This window comes from Megascapheus bottae, chromosome 3, assembly GCF_031878675.1.
Source record: "Megascapheus bottae isolate mThoBot1 chromosome 3, mThoBot2.hap1, whole genome shotgun sequence".
Classification (NCBI taxonomy): domain Eukaryota; kingdom Metazoa; phylum Chordata; class Mammalia; order Rodentia; family Geomyidae; genus Megascapheus; species Megascapheus bottae.
This window is the reverse complement of record NC_143511.1, coordinates 24,336,519-24,358,568: the sequence shown is the minus strand read 5'-3', so window position 1 is coordinate 24,358,568 and position 22,050 is coordinate 24,336,519. Positions and strand designations below refer to the sequence as shown.

At 35.1% G+C, this 22,050-nt stretch overlaps 1 protein-coding gene across 4 annotated transcripts in view; it reads left to right on the top strand.

Moving 5' to 3' along the window:
- Smc5 (structural maintenance of chromosomes 5) overlaps positions 1–22,050 on the top strand; it is an 80,041-nt gene that overhangs the window by 40,467 nt on the left and 17,524 nt on the right. For all 4 annotated transcript variants that reach the window (XM_090329667.1, XM_090329666.1, XM_090329665.1 and 1 more), the window contains exons 12-18: positions 1,241–1,335; positions 1,918–2,050; positions 5,184–5,357; positions 5,468–5,637; positions 8,776–8,899; positions 9,665–9,787; positions 19,560–19,685. In XM_090329667.1, the coding sequence (XP_090185793.1) occupies positions 1,241–1,335; positions 1,918–2,050; positions 5,184–5,357; positions 5,468–5,637; positions 8,776–8,899; positions 9,665–9,787; positions 19,560–19,685 (945 nt within the window). The remainder of the gene's footprint in view (positions 1–1,240; positions 1,336–1,917; positions 2,051–5,183; positions 5,358–5,467; positions 5,638–8,775; positions 8,900–9,664; positions 9,788–19,559; positions 19,686–22,050) is intronic.

Sequence of the window (22,050 nt, the reverse complement as noted above, 5' to 3'; positions counted from 1 at the left end):
GTGAGAACATTGAAGCATGTGTAAAAGTATTTCATAATACTCTTTTTTTTAATGTTTCACCTTTCACCACTGAGCCTTTCAGTGAGCATTTTATTTAAGGTATTGAATAATTCAGTTCTAGATTTCAATTAATTTTTTCTTAGTCTGCTAAAGTTTGTCATCTGCTCAGAATGGTGATCATTTTCTTGACTATATATAATAGCTGCTTTAAAGTTCTTATTTTCTAGTTCTAGCATTTGGGTTCATGTGATGTTAGTTTCTCTTAACTATGTATGGTAGCATTTTTCTTACACCTAATTATTGTTTTTATTGTATATGGAACTGGGGATAATAAATTGTAGGGACAGATTCACTGAAGAGACGAACAGACAGTTAACTCAGCTGGTCTCAATCTGTGCCCTACAGAGTGATTACCAACTGAAAGTTTCCATTTGGTGTTTTTCAACCTTCCGTTTTTACGTTTTTTCAGCTAGAATTTCTCAATACATTTTTAGCTTATAGGTCAGTCAAGAATTTAGCCATGAATTTATAAACAAATTTTTGAGGCTTTTCACTTTACAACACCCTCCTTTAAAAGAATTTATTATCTATATAGCCATTATTGTCACCACAAATGACATCCTGTGATTCAATCCAGCATTCTAACTGAATTCCATCCCTGTTCCATTCTCCAAATTGGGAAATGCCCTCAAGCCACGTAAACACAGATCTCATTCACTTCGTGCTATACTCTGCTTCCAGATGTCATTTACCCTCCAGCTTCTCTATGTGTAGTACCTTCTAGTGAGTTAAAAATGTTTGCCTATAATTTATAATCGTTTTTAGAAGTTTGCCTTTAATACAAGAAAATCTGTTCTTAATGAAAGTATAATTCTCCTTTTTGTCTTATTTTGTATTAAATCTCAAATTTCAACACTTTTAAAAACTAAAAAATAATGACACTTGCCATGTGTGAAGGGTTACAAGTTTATAGCTAGGCTGGAGTATTTAGCAAGACCTTTCCCAACAAAAATGTGGGTGGAGCCAGGGGAGAAAAGAGAAGAAACTGACTCTTTGTAAAAGTATATAGCTGCTTCAATAACATTATCATAGTAAAATTTTCTCCTAAATATCATCTAATATCAAGTATTCAAGTTTCTGATCATCCCATGAATGACAGTAACAAAATGGTAACTTTACAAATTAATTTAATCATGAGTGTATAATAATGAAAATAATCTTGGGTTTCCCACATACTCAGGTTCGTGACAATAAAAAATTAAGAGTGAATGCTGTTATGGCTCCTAGGGTTTCCTATGCAGACAAAGCACCTTCAAGATCTCTGAATGAGCTAAGGTAAGACTTGACGATATCATTAAGATTAATTTTAAAATAATCATCTATCTCTGTCACAATGTGTTTGTTAGAAGCCTGTGTTGTTCTGTTTTTTGGATATCTAGTGCAGTCTGAGGAAATACTTAGGCTAGGAAATGTGACATATAGGTTATATTTCAAAACAGGAATAATATTGGGAGTCTATAATAAAAGCTACTATAATATTCTTCATTAAAGAGAAGGGATAAGAGTTGATTGTTTATTGAGAAAATAGTGATAAATCACTTTATAATGCAAAATAATTTGAAAAACTGAATATAAAACTTTCCAACAATTGCAATAGTTCCAGATATAACTAGATAATCTTAATATAAAAACTGTAGAAAGATCAACTTAATAGTTTATGATAGAAAGCTTAAACTTCTTTAACAAGGAAATAAACACCCTCATGAAGTCATTTTAAAGTGTTAAAAAAACTTTTCATCTGCCCTCGCTGAAACAATTTATATTTTACTCATTGCTTATTTGCCACTTCAACAGATCTTTTTAAACAATTTCTTCAGAAAAAAAATTACATCAGTATCTTTCCTTTCCTTCTTTCAGACAATATGGATTTTTCTCTTACTTACGAGAGTTATTTGATGCACCTGACCCTGTAATGAGTTACCTTTGTTGTCAGTATCACATTCATGAAGTTCCTGTAGGAACTGAAAGGACCAGAGAAAGAATTGAGCGGGTGAGACAGTACAGATGCGTTACCAGAATTTCTTGTTTAAAGTAAAACAACAAGTATTAGAAGTTTTAAATATTCTGTTGGTTTTATAAACTGTGCAGAAATGATCTTTGTATTGAAGATTTGGTAGTTGAATTGACTACTTTATGTCAAAAGTATTATTACTTTATGACAAGAGTTAAAATAGAATAATCATGTTTAGAGTAGTTGAATAAAGTTAAAACCTTCAAGGGATTGTCTAGATACTGTGACCTGATTCTGCCTTGTTTGATAAACCTGTGTTCATGCATATTTTAGTTGTTAAAATTCTTTTATTCTAGATTCTATTTCAAATTATACTTTAGAAAGATAGACTAGGGTATAGAATTACTTACTTACTAGGGTACAAGTATTCCTCCTTTTAAAGTTTTAAGATTTTTTTAATATTTAAGTGAATACTTCTCAAAGCATCTCAATTTTGGCTAGTATAATCTTACAAATTCTTAGTTCCTACATTCTTCTAATGCTATTTGAGATTTTCTTCTTAAAAGTAATTTCTGTGTCACTTGTGGTGTTATTATGAGCAGAAATAAAGAACATGTCTTTTTTAGAACAGTTTTTTCCCATAACACCGTTGCCATATTAATACTTCATATAAATTCTGAGAACTTAAATATTATGTAATAGTTTCTTTTTTCGTTATCTTTAAGTAGTTGTACAAAGGCATTGCCATTGCATAAAGCATTTTATGAATACAGTTCCTCTCTGTCAGTGTCACTCCTTTGATACAATTTATTTTCTTACCAATGTGCCAGTATTTTCTACAATCATTCATTTGGGCTCTGTTGTTCATTCACAAGACAAAAATGAGTTTTCCAACTTATTTTTCAAAAATAATGAGTTTTTTTATAACAAAATGTCTTGTCTTTGAATTAAATCATATGAGTAAACCAAAATTAGAACTCTCCATATTGATGTAATTCTCTTATATCTTAATTTAGTGAGGTTTAGAAATCACTAGACAATATCATATACTTAGTCCAAACTAATTTCTTTGATGACTTCAGGAATAGTTAAAGCTTTAAAAGTAATCCCTTTTTTTTTTTTTTTGGCCAGTCCTTAGGCTTGAACTCAGGGTTTGAGCACTGTCCTTGAGCATTCTCAAGGCTAGAGCTCTACCACTTGAGCCACAGCACCACTTGCAGCTTTTTCTGTGTATATGGTACTGAAGAATCATACCTGCCTGGGTCTTTGTGCATGCTAGGCAAGCACTTTACCACTAGGCCAAACTCCCAGCCCTAAAAGTAATCTGTAAAAGTAAGTAAGTAGTAAGAATTCTTTACTGATTCAGAAAGACAATAGAATGCTTGCTATAAAACTCTTCATTTTTCTTGGTAAGACTTTGGACCTGAGAGCTTGGTTTTTTTTTGTTTTTGCTCAAGGCTAGTGCTTTATCACTTGAAGCCACAGCTCCACTTCTGGCTTTTTCTGTGTTTAATTGGAGATGAGAGCCTCTCAAACTTTTGTGCCCAGGTGGGCTTCATACTGCAATCCTCAGATCTTAGCCTCCTGAGTAAGGATTACAGGTGTGAGCCACTGGCTGGCTTTGATGTCTTTATTTTATATACTTTTAAAATTACTGTATGCACTTCTAACATTTTGAGTTCCCTAGAGAGCTTTAATGGTCTATACTAGAGAAACAGTATTCAATTCATATAATTTATATTAAAACTAACATTCATTCTTTTTTCCCCTAGATTTCTGTTCAGATAATTTTCATCCACCTTCATTCTTTGATCCCATATAAGTGATGATTTTTTTCTAGCACTTTCCTTCAACCTATCCCAGAGGTGCTGGGGATTGAACATAGGACATGTGTAAACATTCTATTACTGAGCTACATTCCTAGACGAACTAATGACTTTTAAAATTCTTAACCATACTGAATGTTTCTTACATCTGATTGTCACACTGTCCAGCTTAGAGCTGTACGGTAGAAAAATACTTTAAGTTACATTGAAAGTTTTTTCAGTCATTTGTGCATATATTAAAGACACTTTAGGAGGTATTTCAGCATTTGGTAAATCCTTGGGATTATGTTAGCCATCTTTCAGATACGTAATTTTTTTTTTTTTTTTTTTTTTTGCCAGTCTTGAGGCTTAAATTCAGGGCCTGGGTGCTGTCCTTGAGCTTTCTCAAGGCTAGTGCTCTGCCACTTGAGCCACAGCACCACTTCCTGCTTTTTCCATATATATGGTACCAAAGACTCAAACCCAGGACATGTTTGCTAGGCGTTCACTCTACCACTAGGCCAGACTCTTGGTCCCAGATTTGTAAATTTTTGTGGAGAAAATTTGTTCTCTTTATATCCTTAAGTCCTCTATTTTATGTGTAGAAAATGGTAATAATTGCTTCTTTAAAAAAAATCTCATTAATAAAAGTGAGGTCCATAACACCCAAAAGGAGAATTTTGGTTTGATTTTTGTCATGCTGGGTATCAAATTCAGAGCTCTCCTACATATTAGACAAACATTATACTATTGAGTTACATCCATGGCTTCTAAATATATCTTAGCTTATGGTTTATGATTTTAACATTTTAGCTTCTCTAACAGTTATTAAACCTATTTATCCAATTGTTCTTAATTCCTATAATTCTTCCCTTTGATTAAATTGTTGGCCTCTTTAGCTTGAAATGTCCTTTTTGCAGGATATGACCCTTCTTTCTCAATATCTCTGGTCAGTTCAAAACCCTGTTAAACTAATTTTTATGAAACTGAGACACAGTAGTACTGATTATTGATTATGTATCTTTAGAGTTTGGAACAGTGTACAGACTACTCTTGATATATAGAAAGATATGTTATAGTTTTTAAATACTTTAGTTTCTAAAACTATGTAAACTCACAAGATTGGGGAAAAAAGCTATCTGTCCTTTTGAAATCCAAGAAAAACATTCCCATTTTGCATTCTTCACGTTGGAGCTACCCATAGTGTTAGATATCTTTGTTAAAGTACAGTCAAGGAAAGAGTAAAAAGTACATCTATTACAGTTTGATATTCCCCCAATTTTTTGGTTTTTGTTTTTAATTGTCTTACTTAAAACATGTAACATAATTTTTACTAGATGTTTACAGAATCCTGCTTTATTTTATAGGTAATACAAGAAACTCGTTTAAGACAAATTTACACAGCAGAAGAAAAATATGTGGTGAAAACTTCTTTTTATTCAAACAAAGTTATTTCTAGTAACACATCCCTTAAAGTTGCCCAGTTCCTCACAGTTACTGTAGATCTAGAGCAAAGAAGACACTTGGAAGAACAGCTAAAGGTTAGTCCATTTGATAATTAGAAAAGAATATGAAATGGATTTCTGATATTTTACAAAATGAGTTTCTAGATCTTTTTGAAAATTGTTAACAACTTTGACTTATCTCATAGGAAATTAATAGAAAATTACAAGTGGTCGACTCAGGATTAATTGCCTTGCGTGATACAAACAGACATCTAGAACACAAAGACAATGAACTTAGACAAAAGAAGAAGGAACTTCTTGAAAGAAAAACCAAAAAAAGGCAACTGGAACAAAAAATTAGTTCCAAACTAGCAAGGTATTGTTCAGTCTTTTCTTTACATGGTAGAGGGACCACAAAGTGCTGCATTGGTTACTCATTAAATCCTGTAAGGACAACGTACTTCTCACAAATACATTTTCTAGTAATTTGTGAAGTGTATATTGAGGGGGAAAGGGCTTATTTATCCATTACATATTTGCATTTTTGATACAGAGTCTCACTATGTAGTTTTATCTAACTTCAAACTTGTGATTCTCATGTCTGGCTCCCGAGTGCTGTCTAAGTGTAATTTTTAAAGTTTTCATTTTTTCTGCTCAAGTAGTTTGCTTGATAGAGCAAGGCACAGTGAGCCTGAATTATTTTGTTTTTCTGTACCAGTCCTTGAACCCATTTACGTGCTTTTTAAAAAAATAGTGAGTTCCCTGAAGGAGCTGTTCATCACATTAGAAAATAAAATTGAATGTTTAAAATACTAATTCATGGCTGGGAGTTTGGCCTAGTGGTAGAGTGTCTGCCTAGCATGCACAAAGACCCGGGTTCAACTCCTCAGTACCACATACATAGAAAAAGCCAGAAGTGGTGCGGCTAGAACACTAGCCTTGAGGAAGCCCAAGGACAGTGCTCAGGCCCTGAGTTGAAGCCCAGGACTGGCAAAAAGTAAACTCATGTTAACATAAAATACCTATTTTTCCAAGTAAAGTATATTTAATGAGGTGAGTGACATTGTTAAATTCTTTTGCAGGTATCTTTAAAGTTAGTATGTTGTTTTGATTTTTTGTATTCAATCTGTTGTGTGATATTTTGCCTGAATTAAAAATAAAATAAGTCAGGCTTATATTACAGTATAGAATGTGAACTCATATTTCAAGACACTGAATTTTATGCTGTTATGTTAAAATTGATTATATATTAAATGAGTCTACTCATATTGGTCCTTTGGAATATTTTTTCATCAATGTTATTTTAAATGTTGACCCATTTTATTATATAAAAGCAAAGAAAAAACTACAGTGATATCCTATCAGAAGTCATTAAAAATTGGGAAGCTATCAAGCTCATGGTGTGAGATACAGATTTCCTAAACTTTTAATTTTAATTTGAAAGCTTTAGTTTTATCATTTGGCAGCAGATATTATTAATTATTTGAAATGTAAGTTCAGTTTTATTCTTTTTAAGAAAGTAACTGAGCAAGTATGAGGTAATCAACTTGTCATTCTTTCAAGTAAAACTGGCATTCTCTTCTTGTTTTAAGTATCTAGTCTAGCTCCAAAGTTAAAAAAAAAAAAAGAAAGTTACATATAAGTGCTTTTCCTTGTAATAACTAGTATTTTTTTTTGTTTGTTTGTTTTGGTCAGTCATGGTACTTGAACTCTGGGCCTGGGAGCTGTCTCTAAGCTCTTCAGCTCAAGGCTACTGCCCTACCTCTGGAGCCACCAGTTTTCTGGTGGTTAATTGGAGATAAGAGTATCACAGTCTTTAGAGCCCGGGATGGCTTTTGAACTGCAGTCCTCAGCTCTCAGCCTCCTGACTAGCTAGGATTACAAGTGTGAGCCACAGTGCCCGGATTAATTAGTACTTTCCTGTAGAGCAGAAATGTTCAATAAGTTCAGTGTACATTTTTTTTTGTAACATGCCGTTTTAGAAAGGCATATATAGTCATTATTTGAGATTTCATAAAAAATCTTCTTTTGTTTCATCAAGAATATCCCTAGGCAGATCTGGCATCTTTAAGAATCTGAGGGCAAGGTGTACTGAACTTAATGACCACTACTGTTTGGTTGCTGCTACCTTGTTTCATTCTAAAGCTTGCTTCTGCCTTTGCAGCTTCAGTGCAGATGTCAACAGTGAAAAGGGCAAGGATGTCCTGTTCTTATTATGAAAATACATTGACCTTGCATTCTTCTTCAAGTAATTTTGGGAATCTCAAGGAAATCATTGACCATATTTATATGTCAGTTGAGTTCAAAGTGATTAAAGAGAGGGAGGAAAAGTATTGACAGGAAAATCAACAAAATAGTCCACTTTCTTATCAGATGTGCCAGAGGAAGTTACTTTGATTTTTACAGAATTGTTGGGTTTATCTCATTCAATCACATTCTTCCTTGTTACCTTTAGGATTAAATTATTTTTGCCACAATATCTTTTTCCAAAAGGGCAAACTCATCACTTACTGTGAAAACCCCATGCAGCCATTCTCAGAACTGATTATAACTCTTGGCTTTGAATGTCTATCTTTTGTAGAAATTGAATATATCTCATAGGACAGTAGCTACTAGGATGTGAAGACTAGAGGAAAGGAACATGGCTCCCAGTTAAAGCTTTTCCTAAAGACCACTTTGACACACTAAAGCTTGTTGCTGCTGTTTTTTTGTTGTTGTTCTTGGAAGCTTTTACCCATAGAAAATACAGATTTGCAATAAAATTGGAATTTAATAATAACTGGTAACTCATTGCTTTGAGTAAGATATAATTACTTTGGCCTAATATATTATGTGTTTCTAAACAATTCATAAATTAAGGAAGTGGAGGTATGACTCAAGTGATGAGTGCCAGCCTTGAGTGGAAAAAGTTGAGAGCTTGAGACCTTTGAGTTCAAGTTCCACTACCACAAAAGTAAACAAATCCATAAATCCAATTATATTTTTAAGTGTGGAAAGAAAATTTCCCCTTCATTTTTATATTTAAAAAAATTTTCTATTAGCTTGTTTTTATACTTAATAGTGTAATGTGTTTATAATTACTTTTTGTAATTAATAGTATTAATAATGGTACACACCTAGCTGAGGCTGAGGCAGGAGGATCTCAAGTTTAAGGCAAGCTTGCATTAGTAAGAACCTGTTTCAAAAAAAAATCTTTAAGCCAGGCACGGTGGCTCATGCCTGTAATCCTAGCCACACAGGAGGCTGAGATCTGAAGATCAAGGTTCAAAGCCAGTTGGGGCCCAGACGGACCTGAGAACCCCTATCTCCAGTTAACCTCTAGAAAACGGGAAGTGGGGCTTGGCTCAAGGATAGGCGGTAGCCTTGAGCTGAAGAGCTCAGGGACAGCACCCAGGCCGAGTTCAAGCCCCATGACCCCCCCCCCCAAACAAAACAACAAAAAACTACAGGGGAATTAAGGCTTTGGGTTTGATTGTTCTTAATTCATTTTTCTATCTTTATATGTGTTACACAGTATAAAACTTATGGAACAGGATACTTGCAACCTAGAAGAGGAAGAACGAAAAGCAAGTACCAAAATCAAAGAGTTAAATGTTCAGAAAGCAAAACTTGTTACTGAATTAACAAACCTAGTGAAGGTAAAGCATTTCCTCTCTCTCTCTCTCTCTCTCTCTCTCTCTCTCTCTCTCTCTCTCTCTCTCTATATATATATATATATATATATATATATATATACATATATATATACATATATATATGTATGTATGTATGTATGTATATGTATATATATATATTTTTAATAACGGATAGAACTGGATACCGGGGACTCATGCCTATATACTAGCTTCTCAGATGTCTGAGATCTGAGCATTGCAGTTTGAAGTCAGCTCAAGCAGAAAAGTCTGTGAAATTCTACCTCCAGTTAACCACCAAAAAAAGGAAACAAAAAACTGGAAGTAGACCTGTGACTCAAGTGGACTGAAATGCGTGAGCAAAAGAGTTCAGGGAAAGTGCCCAGATCCTGAGTTCAAGCCCTAGGAGGTATCTATTAAATGCACAAAAACACACCTTCTAAAAGATTGTCTTTAAGAATTAAGAGAAGTGGCCAGGAATTTGGCCTAGTGCTGCTTGCCTAGCATACACGAAGACCCAGGTTTGATGCCTCGGTACCACATACATAGAAAAAGCTGGAAGTGGTGTTGTGGCTTAAGGTGGTTTAGCTCCAGCCTTGAGAAAGCCCAATGACAGTGCTCAGGCCCTGAGTTCAAGCCCCAGAACTGGCAAAAAAAAATAAAAATAAAAAAAATTAAGTGAGTATAGCAGTAGAAAAACTACTGTATGAATTACAATTTTGTTTTTAAATAAATAACAGAGGAACTAAGTTTGGGGCATTTTCTTCCTAGATTTGTACTTCTTTGCACATGCAAAAGGTAGATTTAATTCTTCAAAATACAACAATGATTTCTGAGAAGAACAAATTAGAGTCAGATTATGTAGCTGCATCTTCAAAACTACGCGTCACAGAGGTAAGATATTTCAAAGTCCGTTGTCTGATCAGTTTGAAAAACACCATGCATTACCATTTGATTAACATTGTACAGTTGAATACTATGTAAATTTACAAATTTAATGCATCCTGCTAATAAGGAAGCAATATTTGGAATACTTGAGTGGCTGTATAATCTTGACAGTTTACTCTTCTGTTAATACCTAGCTGTGAAATGATACATACTGATACTGTATGGTGGTTAGGAAATGTGATAAAGCATATTAATTTAAAGCCCAAAGACAATCTGGCAACAAGATGGTAGTGACAATGATACAGTTTTTTTTTGTTGTTGTTTTTTTTTTTTGCCAGTCATGGGCTTGAGCTCAGGGCTTGAGCACTGTCCTTGGACTTTCTCAAGGTTAGAGCTCTACCACTTGAGCCTCAGCACCATTTCTGGCTTTTTTCTATGTATGTGGTACCGAGGAATTGAACCCGGGTCTTTGTGCATCCAAGGCAAGCACTCTACCACTAGGCCAAACTCCCGGCCCCCAATGATACAGTTTTTGAATCTACAAAATTCTCTTCACCAAATAGTAGTAAGGATAATATAGCACCAACAAACTCACAGATAATATATATAGTAGCAAAAGTAAGCTTTAAGCTAATCCCTGTTTGGTGTACTTCAGTACTTCTGTGTTCTATCATGAAGAAGCTGTCTGCTTTTATTTGTTTGCTTGCTTGCCAGTCTTGGGGCTTGAACTCAAGGCCTGGGCACTGTCCTTGAACACTTTTTGCTCAAGGCTAGAGTTCTGCCATGTGAGCCACAGCACCCCTTCTGGCTTTTTCTGTGATGTGGTACCAAAGAATCAAACCCGGGGCTTTGTGCGTGTGAGGTAAGCACTTTACTACTAGGCTACTCTCCCAAACTGAGCTGTCTGGTTTTACTGAGCTTCTTTTATGTGGTCATGGGTGATTAAATCACTGGCCATGTTGCTGAACTCAATCTCTATCCCTCTGTCTGAGTTTGGGAAACTGCTGATATCTTGTGATCTCTATGGCTTGTCTCTGGCATCGCCCATCCTGGTCCTGAGGCAGCTGTACATTCAGGTGTAATCCAAGGAATTCTTGAATAACAGAGCGTCTTATCATAGGCCTGTGCCCTGTCCTTGGACTTTCTCAAGGCTAGAGCTCTACCACTTGAGCCTCAGCACCACTTCCGGCTTTTTTCTGTGTATGTGGTACTGAAGAATTGAACCCAGGTCTTCGTGCATGCTAGGCAAGCACTCTACTACTAGGCCAAACTCCCAGCCCTATCACTCAGTCTGAAAGGGTGTGTGTGTGTGTGTGTTTGCCTGCCTGCCTGCCTGCCTATCTTGGAGCTTGAGTTCAAGGTCTAGGTGATATTTCTGAACTCTTCTGCTCAAGGCTTTTGAGCCACATTTCCACTTCTGGCTTTTGAATGGTTAATTGTAAATAAGAGTCTCAATTTCCTTCCCAGGCTGTCTTCAAACCAGTTTTTAGAGCTCAGCCTCCTGGATAGGTAGGATTACGGGCATGAGCCACTAGCTCCCAGGCTCAAAGATTTTAAGTGACAAAGGCTAGTCAAAATCTTAATTTTACAATACAATATCTGTGAGCTTTAGAATACAAGTAAGTAGATAAGTTGAATTAGTAGCAGCATCAAAACTCACCTGTTACAACTGAGGGAAAGCTCAGAAAAATGTAAAAATAAGTTGTCAACAAATATTCATTTTTAGTGGGAAGAAGCCCCATGAGGCATAGGAAGTTAGGTCAGCAGTCCTATCTAAAGCAGCTTATGTAAGGGTATTATATAATGTGACTTTCCAGACTCGAGAAAGGTCTGATAATACTGGCAAATCTCAAACTGGTAGAAATTCCTCTTACTGAAGAGAACTAGAACTTCATCATACTTAAAAGAATCGGTAAAACATCTACTGTGCAGTCATAAGTAGAGTTTTCTGTGGAAGAAAGGAGGTGGTATCAGTGAAAAGGAGTGTATTTGCTTATTGTCCTGTAGTTATCAGAAATATTAATTCAATTGGGTGTTTAGGGCAGAGAATTTTGGTATTTACAGTAAGGAGTTAATAGACATTCTTTACCCTCCAAAATTGTATTTCAAATAAGAATATTATATAAGGTATTCACACAAAGATAATCTTCTTAAATACCAAAATGATATACAAAGAGAAGGGAATAGACGGGGAGGTAGTAAAACAGATCACATAAAAATATTAGATTTTTAACTTGCAAATATAGGGGAGAGGAATCACTATGACCTGAACAGGCAGGTCAGAAGCAAAACTGGGAAGTGTACCTTGTGTAACTAGAAGAAAGCAGAGGTGGGAGAATCACTTTAGCTCAGGAATCTGAGATCAGTAGGCAACCTTGTAAGACCCCACCTTTAAAAAAAAAAAAACTTAAGTCCAAAGATCAGTCATATCAAATGTAAGTGGATATGATTTCTTGATTTCAAAAAAATGGTTATCTTTGAAGTAAGTTCTAACTGTGCAGAATATAAAAGGTGCATCTAAAAGAAATTAAGATGTCTTAAATTGAAGGATGCTAGATGCAGTGATCTTTTTGATTGATGGGAAAGTAACTTTGGGCTGTAGGGATGCTACAGAGCTCTATAAAATTAATAAAACTAATTGAATTATATGTTTAAAATGATGGACCTTATAATCTATAAATTATATGTCATAAAAGCTGCTATGTAAAATGTCAAAGGTGTGCCAAGCAAATGTAAACAAAAAGTGTTATTAGTATCCTTTTGTGTGATGGTATCAGATATATTAAGTAAAATTAAGAGGATGGAAGCCAGTCACCTGTGGCTTACCCATGTAATGCTAGCTATACGGAGACTGAGATCTGAAGAGGACAGTTTGAAACTAGAGCAAGAGAGACTCTTATCTCCAGTTCACACCAGAAAGCCCAAAGTAGAAATATGGCTCAAGTGGTAGTGCACTAGCCTTAAGCAAAAACTCAGGAACTGGGGGCCAGGAGTTTGGCCTAGTGGTTAAAATGCTTGCCTAGCATGCACAAAGACCCGGGTTCAATTCCTCCGTACCACATACATAGAAAAAAGCCAGAAATGGTGCTGAGGCTCAAGCGGTAGAGCTCTAGCCTTGAGAAAGTCCAAGGACAGTGCTCAGGTCCTGAGCTCAAGCCCAAGACTGGCGGAAAAAAAAAACAAAAAACAACTCAGGAACCATGAAAGACCCTGAGTTCAGGTCCCAAGACACACACACATACAGTGTGGAGGGACTGTGTATAGTATGTTAACATTTTTGAAGACAAAATCAAGGGAAGTGTGATGACTGTTACTATATGCTCATCAAAAAAATTAAGTGATTTTAGAGCCTTTTTAAAAACCATTTATGGTAATAGGAGAAAATAAAATCAAATTCATTTAAACAAGTCCCTTTTCCTACTTTGTATTGATCTAGAAAAATTAAAATTTTTTTTTCTTAAATACAAACTTAGGAAAAGCAAAATGAAACACTTCTAATTTGGGGAGTAGAGTTGGGGGTATTTTTATAGGGAAAAGAGGGTTGTGCTGGGACTTGAACTCAAGGCCTGGACACTGTCCCTTAGTTCTTTCACTCTTGGTTGGCATTCTACTACTAGAATCACAGCTTCACTTCCAGCTTTTGGATGGTTGGTTTTAGATAAGAGTCTCATGGACTTTCCTACCCAGGCTGGCTTCAAACCACTATCCCCAGATGTCATCCTCTTGATAAGCTAGGAGAGCCACCAGTATCCAGCTGTCTGGCTTTGTTTCCTCAGAATGGAAAAATATTCCTAGTAACTTAACTCAGAATAATTGTAAAGGCAAACGATTTATACTGTTTTAGTAACCATACAGTAATAATATTTGGCATGCTATTTTGAAGAGTATACCATATAAGTAGGTAATAAATGTTAAAAGAAGTGAAGTACTGAATTTCAGTTATAAAAATTATATTTAAAATCATAACTATAAGCTATATAACTATAAACATAAAAACTAAACTAAATTAAAATTATGAACTATTTGATTTATGTAAAATATCTAATGACAGATGATATGTCCATGTTGGTTTACAAAGGAGCACAAATATTTTGAGAGTGATGAATATATTTATCATTGGGTGATGATCTCAAATATATTGAACCAAGTTATACACTAAATATGTACAGTTTTATGGTTTACTGGGTGTGTCCCCAAAGTTAATGAATTTTTAAAGAAAAATGTTGTTAGGTTCTTTTTTAATAAATGATGTTTTTTAGCTTTTAAGTATGAAATTTTAAAACAGATACTAGAACATGTAGAGTAATATTACATTCATATGTCTATTACTTATGTAACAAATTAATACTTAGACATATTTGTTGTAGAGTTTAAACCTTTTGATGTATTCAGGGTCCCCTGTATTCTTCCAGATTCATTCCCGAAAAGTCTGCCATAGTCTGGCAGTGGTATATATATGTTTTGTGTTTGACATTTGTCTGAAATGTATCAGTTGCATAAAAGTGAGATAACCTGGTATGTTCCTCCCATCCCTGTGGGAAGCATCCTTAGAAAATACACTTAGGAAATAGACACTGAACTGTACAGGTAAATTTAAAAACCTAGAATAGGGTTGTAACTTCGTTGTTCTAAAGATAGTTTATTAAAACCTTCTGCTTCCTAAAATAGATTTTGGGGTGGGACTAAGAGAACAGGATACAGAACCTTTCTAGCAGATACTACCAAGATAGTAGACACAGCCAACCTAGCCAAACAGCCAAAAGTTAGATTTGATGTGCTAGAATAGATTAGTTCACTTTAGCAAAAGCTAGAGGCATAGAAGATAGGAGGCCTTCTCCCCCAAAGCAGCCTTAGTTGAGGTGGATGTACTGAGATTGGTACATATTAGCAAAATGTTCTAATAGTCCCCATGTGCTTAATAGTAGTGGAAAACTAGTATTTTAAGGAAGGCTAACTGCTGTGTTTCTGGGAAATAAGAAAGTTTCTTGTGAGGTTTTAGTCTCTGTATTACTCATTTTTTTTTAAGACATCCATATTATACCAGAGAAATGATCACTGATTAGTTGCATCTCCCTATTCATTCTAATTACTTGCTTACCATCTTGGTGTAAGTAAACTACTAAGTGTATCACAACCATCTTAAAGGTACGATAGTTAAAATTAAATGTTTAACTTTACTATCAAGAAAGCACAAATAGCCAAAGTAATTCATTATGTATATATTGTGATCATATTTAATTCATCATTTCTTAATTTGCTGCTTAATTTTAAAGAATGTTACTTTTCCCATGGTGATTCTCTTGCCACTGTTCCTTTTTTTCCATTTCCTTTCTCCAGTTCAACTATTACCACATTCATAATTTACTTTTTTTCCCCTTCCATGGCTACTGCTCAGTTTGACTCTAAGTTTTAAATGCTTACAACTTCACTTTTTATTATTTGACTCTCATTTCAGAATAATTTTGAAAAATTGTTCTTATTTTTAGTCTTCTACTTAGAAATCTATAGCTAATAATTATTAGACATTATCCAAAACGCTGTAGTAGTTTTCTAATGACTATTTCTATCTTCTAGTCTGTTTACCTCAGTTGGCTGTTCTAGTATGATCCTTTTCATATCTTATTTTTTTACTTTGTCATTCTGAGTACATTGTAACTTCTAGAACTAGAAAATTGTTCCTTAAAACTCAGACATACTAGGTCTGGGAATTTGGCCTAGTGGTAGAGTGCTTACCTAGCGTGCACGAATATCCAGGTTCAACTTCTTGCTACCACATATACAAAAAAAGCCAGAAGTGGTGCGCTCAAGTTGCAGAGTGCTAGCCTTGAGAAAGCCCAAGGACACTAAGGCCCTGCGTTCAAGTCCCAGGACTGACAAAAAAACAAACAAACATACATACTTAATAATTTTTTTCATACTTATGTTGCTACTACCTCTGATTTTATCTTGCTTTCCTCAGCATTCTGTTATGCTTCACATGCTAATTAAAAGTTCTATTTTTGTTTGCTTTTTAGTTTATAATGTTTTGTTGCTGTTTTTCTTTCTTCCAGTGCTAGGGATTGAACCCTACCTCCCACATGCCAAAGTAAGCATTTTCTTCAGTATGCTGAAACCTTTGGTCATGTTTTCACTAGACTGATGATTTTGCATTGATAGCTTTGTTTTCTTTTGTTTTTGAGACCAGTCTCATTATATAGTCTAGCTTGGATTTCAACGTTCTGTATATCACAGACTGTCCCAGACCACCTGAAAGCTAGGATCATATTGCTTCCCTCTGTTGTGATGCAGTCTTGAGAACTTTACTGCCAAGGCTGACTTGGAACCATCATCCTCCCATTCTTAGTTAAGGATGATAGACACAAAGTAATCGCATCCAGTTTTATTAACAATTCTATTTAACAGTTTATTCTAAAAAATTGTGTGAATTTCTTCTTTCTTCCACAAGAGGGCCTTCTTAGAAAGCTCTTTATTTAAATGTCAAAGTATTTAGAATTGTTTCTTTCCTTTAAAAGAATTTCAGAAGCCAGTGGCTTGCCCCTGTAGTTTTAATTACTCAGAAGCCTGAGACTTGAAAATTGGGGTTCAAAGCCAGCCCACCCATGAAAGTTTGTAAGACTTTGTTGTTGTTTTGTTTTTGTTGGTCATAGAGTTTAAACTAAGGGCCTTCGTACTGTCCCTGAACCTTTTTCCTCAAGGCTAATAGTCTACTACTGTGAGCCACAATGCCACTTCTGATTTTCTGGTGGTTAATTGGAGATAAGAGTCTCATGGACTTTCCTACCTGGACTGGCTTTGAACCCTAATCCTCAGATCTCAGCCTCCTGAGTAGCTAGGTTATAGATGCGAGCCACAGGCATCTGGCTTGTGAAACTTACTGCCAACCAAACACCAAAAATTCAGAAGTAGAACTGTGGCTCAAGTGTAAAGTGCTAGCCCTGAGCACCAAAGCTCAGAGACAGTGCCCAGGCCCTGAGCTGGTCTTGAGGTCAAGCTTTGGGACTAGTAACCAAAACACCTTGGGAGGAAGGGAGGAAAAAAAGAAAGGATGAAAATATTTCTTTTCTCTGGTGTTTTGTTTTGTTGTTTTGGATCAGCGCTAGTCAAGGATAGCACTCTACCCTTGAGCCACTTCTGGCTTTTTGGTAGTTAATTGATGTCATGAATCTCACAGACATGTACCTGTGACTTTGACCTTTATCTTCAGACCTCAGCCTCCTGAATAGCTAAAATTACAGGCGTGAACCATTGATACCCAGCTAATACTTAAACAAATGCAGTATTTTCTGTTCTGTATTAACTGTTGACAGCAAGATTCAAAGCAGAAGTGTGAAGAGAATCTTTTTGTTACCATGACTTTATAGCATGATATAATAGGATATATACTCTTATTTTTGGCACCATCTCACCCCAAAAAGAAAAGCTCAATAAGAATTGTGGTTTAAAGTGGAGATGCTATGTGAAGAGGTAAGTCACAAACATGGATGTATGGAGAGAATATTTTCTTAGATTTTATAAGACATCAAACAGAAGGAAATTTTATGTGAGGTTTTTAATCCTTCTAAGTTTAGAGCTTAAATAATCACTTTGGTGATATTAATTTTATTGTCTTTTATTTTATTTTTATTTTGTTTTTGGCAGTGCTGGAGTTGGAACTGGGCTCTTGAGCCATATTTCCATCCCACCCCTCTTGCTCTTAGCAGTTTTTCAGGTAGATTCTTGAGGCTTTGCCCAGACCCAATCTCAGTCCAAGATCTTCCTCTCTAGGTCTCCTGCAAAACTTCAATCACAGGCAAGAATCACCATATTCAGCTTATTGGTTGAGATAATGTTTTACTAATTTTTTTACCTGGGCTAACTTAAACTGTGATCCTGCAGCCGGGTACAGTGGCTCACGCCTATAATCCCAGCTACTTAGGAGGCTGATATCTGAGGATCAAGGTTCAGAGCCAGCCCAGGCACTAAAGAAAGTTGAGATTCTTATCTCTAGTTAATCACAGGGGAAGTAGGACTGTGGCTCCAGGGGTAGGGTAGTAGCCTTGAGCTGAAGAGCTCCAGGACAGCAGCCCAGGCCCCAGAGTTCAAGCCCAGACCCACCAAAGGGGAAAAAAAAAAAACCACTGTGATCCTCCTAATCTCCACCTTCCAAGTAATTGAGATAACAGAATGGAGTCACTGTGCCCAGCCTAACGGGATTTTTTTTTAAATATTGTTGAAAAGAAGAGAAGCAGGAATAGAAGTCAGTAAGAGTATATTTTATTTACATTTGCTTGAGTAGCTTGAGTAGTGTGCCTCTTAGAAAGGAAAATAGGTGACTTGAAAGTCTTCAATGTTTCTCCTAGGCTGAAGAAATAAAGGAATGTATTAAAGGAAACCTTAGTACTAAATAATTAATATATAAAGGGTTGCTTGTATTTTTTTCAGTTCAATCCAGTATATATCTTTTTACTTCTCATAATGATTTGTTTGTTTCCGTTTATCAGCTGTTAAACCTTCGTGCATGAAAATTAGCCAGAGACTTCACTAATAATAACAGATATACAAGCCTCATTTCCAGAGGTGATAATCAGATACATTTGGGGTGTGACTAGGGCAGCAAACGTCTTTCCCCATGTGTTTTGTTTGCAGACTGGTTTGAAATTTAGCGGAAAGAGCAAGATAGCCCTGTTTTCTTCCCTAGAAACCTGCTAACCTATAGTTTTGCAACCTTGAGCCAGTTTCTTTAATGTCTTTTAGCTACATCTTTTGGGGAGGAGGCATAACTTAGGCTGTAATAATGGTTGTCCTGTGTAGGGTTTATGTCCTCACCACCTGTGAAAGTTGCAGTTTGGCCCTGTTGTACTTTGTTCAGACTAATCTTGTACACCTTTATATATTTTTCTCCTTCAATCATATTCAATTACTGTTTCTTAAATAAGCACATCTTTGAAGCTTCTATTTCTGTACATTCATAATCATCTGTCTCTGGAATGCCTTCTGCTACTGCTTCTTCAATAATTCTTCTCTTTAATACTGTTCATACTGTTCAGTTGTCGTGGCTTCTGTGACAATTCTGCCCTTTCTACATTCCCTTTCTCCAATTTCATATTCTGACAGTCTGCTTCACTGAGCAGCACTTTGCTATAATGAACAGTGTGTGTCATCTAAGCTGGTATGGCTATGCATCATGGTCTACTCTAAATGTGTGAGCTTGAAGAAGTTGTCTTAATTCCTTTCCATCTTGTTTCTTTCTTTTTAATATGTGTAGTAGGGTTAATTTTACTATACAGTGTTGAGAGTAAAGCACCTAACCAAGGACAATAGCATCGAATAAATCACATTACCTATTTCTGTGAGTGTAGCGATTATGTGGGTTTTCTCCATGTACACATTCCTACTTCTCAGTAATTACTTGATAAAGAAAGAAGTAGAAACAACTGATAACTACATAAAAGGTAAAAGCTGTCAAACACATTTAGAGGCTTATATTGGAATGTAGACTTTTATCATGTGAAGCTTACATTAGGTGAATTTCAGTTTTCATTTAGACTATGTTTACATGTAATCATTAAACTTTGAGAAGAGTTCTTATATGAGAAACAGCCAGTTATTAGTTTGCTGATATGTTTCAAAGTTTAATTTGAAACTTAACCTTTATAATTTGAGATAAGGTCCAAGTGATATAATTGACATCAGAATAAAAATTCAGAAATTTATTTCATATATGCTAATTTAATCAGACAGGCCTCTTATTTAACTGAAACATTAAAATTTTCAAAGTATTTGTTTTTTTCTCTAACAGCAACAGTTTGTTGAGTTGGATGAAAACAGACTAAGATTATTGCAGAAATGCAAAGAACTTATGAAGCGAGCGAGGCAAGTATGTAACCTACGTGCAGAGCAGATTGTTCCTCAAGAATATCAGACAGTAAGTATAAAAAGTATACAATGCTACCATTGCTGTAATGCATTATTTTGAGCTTAAAGTATCCTTGGCATTTTAACAAGCTATGAGAGACATGATGTGTCATTAAAAAATATAGTCTCCTATTTTTAGCTGAATGTATGTATAAAGTAGTTTGGCTTAGCAGATTATACTCAAATCTGTCACTAGTCTTACTGCTTACTACTAAAATTCTTAAAACAGGAATCACCTTTACAATCACCCCCAAAGACCACCTTTAAAAGGAAAGAGGGGAGGGATACTAATGAGAGTTGAGTATATTCTTTCAAGGACACTGATAATTGGTGTATAAGAAACAGTAAATAGGAATGATATTTAGAAAAAACAAAGGCAAAATGAAAATGTTTTACTGGAAATTGTTTATGGCTATATATTTAGGGCTAACATATGTCAATAAATAAAAGAAAACTTTTCCTTGCGTATTTTATAGACTGTTATGTAAATACATAAACCTAGGAAATAGTATCCTTCAGTCCACATTCTATGATCAGTTATATACCCCTAGATTTTCTGACAAGTAGGAGGGATAACTTTTCAAGATACTTATCTAAAGTTAGAGAAAATGACTTTTAAGATAGCTAGTATTTGTATGCTCCTTTTTCATTCTTAATTTGAAATTTATCTATTTTAATGATGAAATGTCCACTGAATTGGAAAAGAGAGTAAATTGTATAATACTTGTCAGATCAGATCTTTTATGATATGAGACACAGAAACCAGGATGAGTTTCACTGGGTAGGTACATAGTAAGGAATTCAATAGAAATTAGTAAAAAAAAAAAAAAAGATTGAAAAGCATATTTCCAAAGGTATTATGACTCTAAAGTAATTATATTCTAAAGTAAATATTAATGCAATATTTGTACTAATTTTTGTTTTAGAAATAACTGATTTGCTGATTTGTCCTTGGTACATTATGCTGTTTTTACAAAAGACAAATTCAAAGATAATATACCCATTAACTTAGAGCTGAAAGCATGTCTCATGTGGTTGGTAGAGCATTTACTTAGCAACTTCAGAGTGCCCTAAGTTCAAACTTCGTACTGCAGGCGGTGAGGGGTGGGGAGGGAGTATGGGAAGGAAAAAGAGAGAGAGAGATGATGATAGATGAACTGCTATAAAACAATCACTGAATAAGACAAACAAAACATCCTTCTCAACTGAAACTTGTATCCTAGCATGGATGATAGCACAGACAAAAACTAAAAAGCAAGCAGATGTTAAGAAGGAAAGTAAAGCAAACCTAAATGGGGAGAGTGACAAGGATGGGAAGCTGGTTAAAGATGGCTTTTCTGAAAAGATAGTTATTTTAAGTCCTGAATGAATGGATCAATCAGGTGAAATTCTGAGGGAAAAGTATTCCAGTCAGAGAAAAGAGTTGGAAGAATATTTGTTATATTCAGAATAGAAGAAATCTCAGTGAGGTAAAAACTATAGTAGAAGCAGAAGACAAAACCTTAGGTAACATTTTAGAGCATGGATGAAGTTTGGAGTGTAGGTTTTTAGGTTGTTTGTTTCGTCTTGTTTCCATGTTGAGAATCAAACTCACTCCTCACATATGATATGCAAGTTCTCTACCCCTAAGCTATATCCATAGCCCCGGTTCTTTTTGAATTGGAATCCATTGGGAGAACATTAAAACACAAGAGTGATAATGCTAAGTTCAGTTAATAAAAAGAGTGGAAGTAAAAAGAACATTTAGAGAGTTACTACTTTGGACCAGCCCTCTCTTCCCCCACCAAAACTTATCATGGCATGGAATTGGTAGTCACACTGCAGAGGGGCAGGATGCAGGATGGAAGATGGATTTGTTTTATCAGAAAGTGACAGAACCACTAAAAAGAAAGTGCCTAAATTTTTCACCTTAACAAATAGTGATACTATTTACTGAGATCGAGAAGATTGAAGGGAAAACAGGTTAGCATTAGGTGGTGTAAAGAAAAATGAGTAAAAATGAAGATTCTGTTTTACTATCTTAAATTTAAGATGTCTCTGAATCCAGAAAATGTATCCAGTTTGAGCTTGTATCAAGTATAAGTTCAGATCTCAGCAGACTAGTTGGAGATTCTGCTAATGTACTATCTAAATGAAAGCGGGATTATATTTTAAATAGACATTTAAGACAAAATTATGTACCAACATTTTTAATTTTCACAATACATTTTTTCATTTGTTAGTATTTAGAATTTGTATATTATGCTAGGCAAGACACAGTATATTGTCTGTCTCCCCTCATAGGAAAGTGTTCTAATTTATCTCTGTAGCATGTAGTAGATAAAGTTCTACTGTCAAAGTAACTGGATTCTTAACATGCTTGTGTAGTTCTTCAT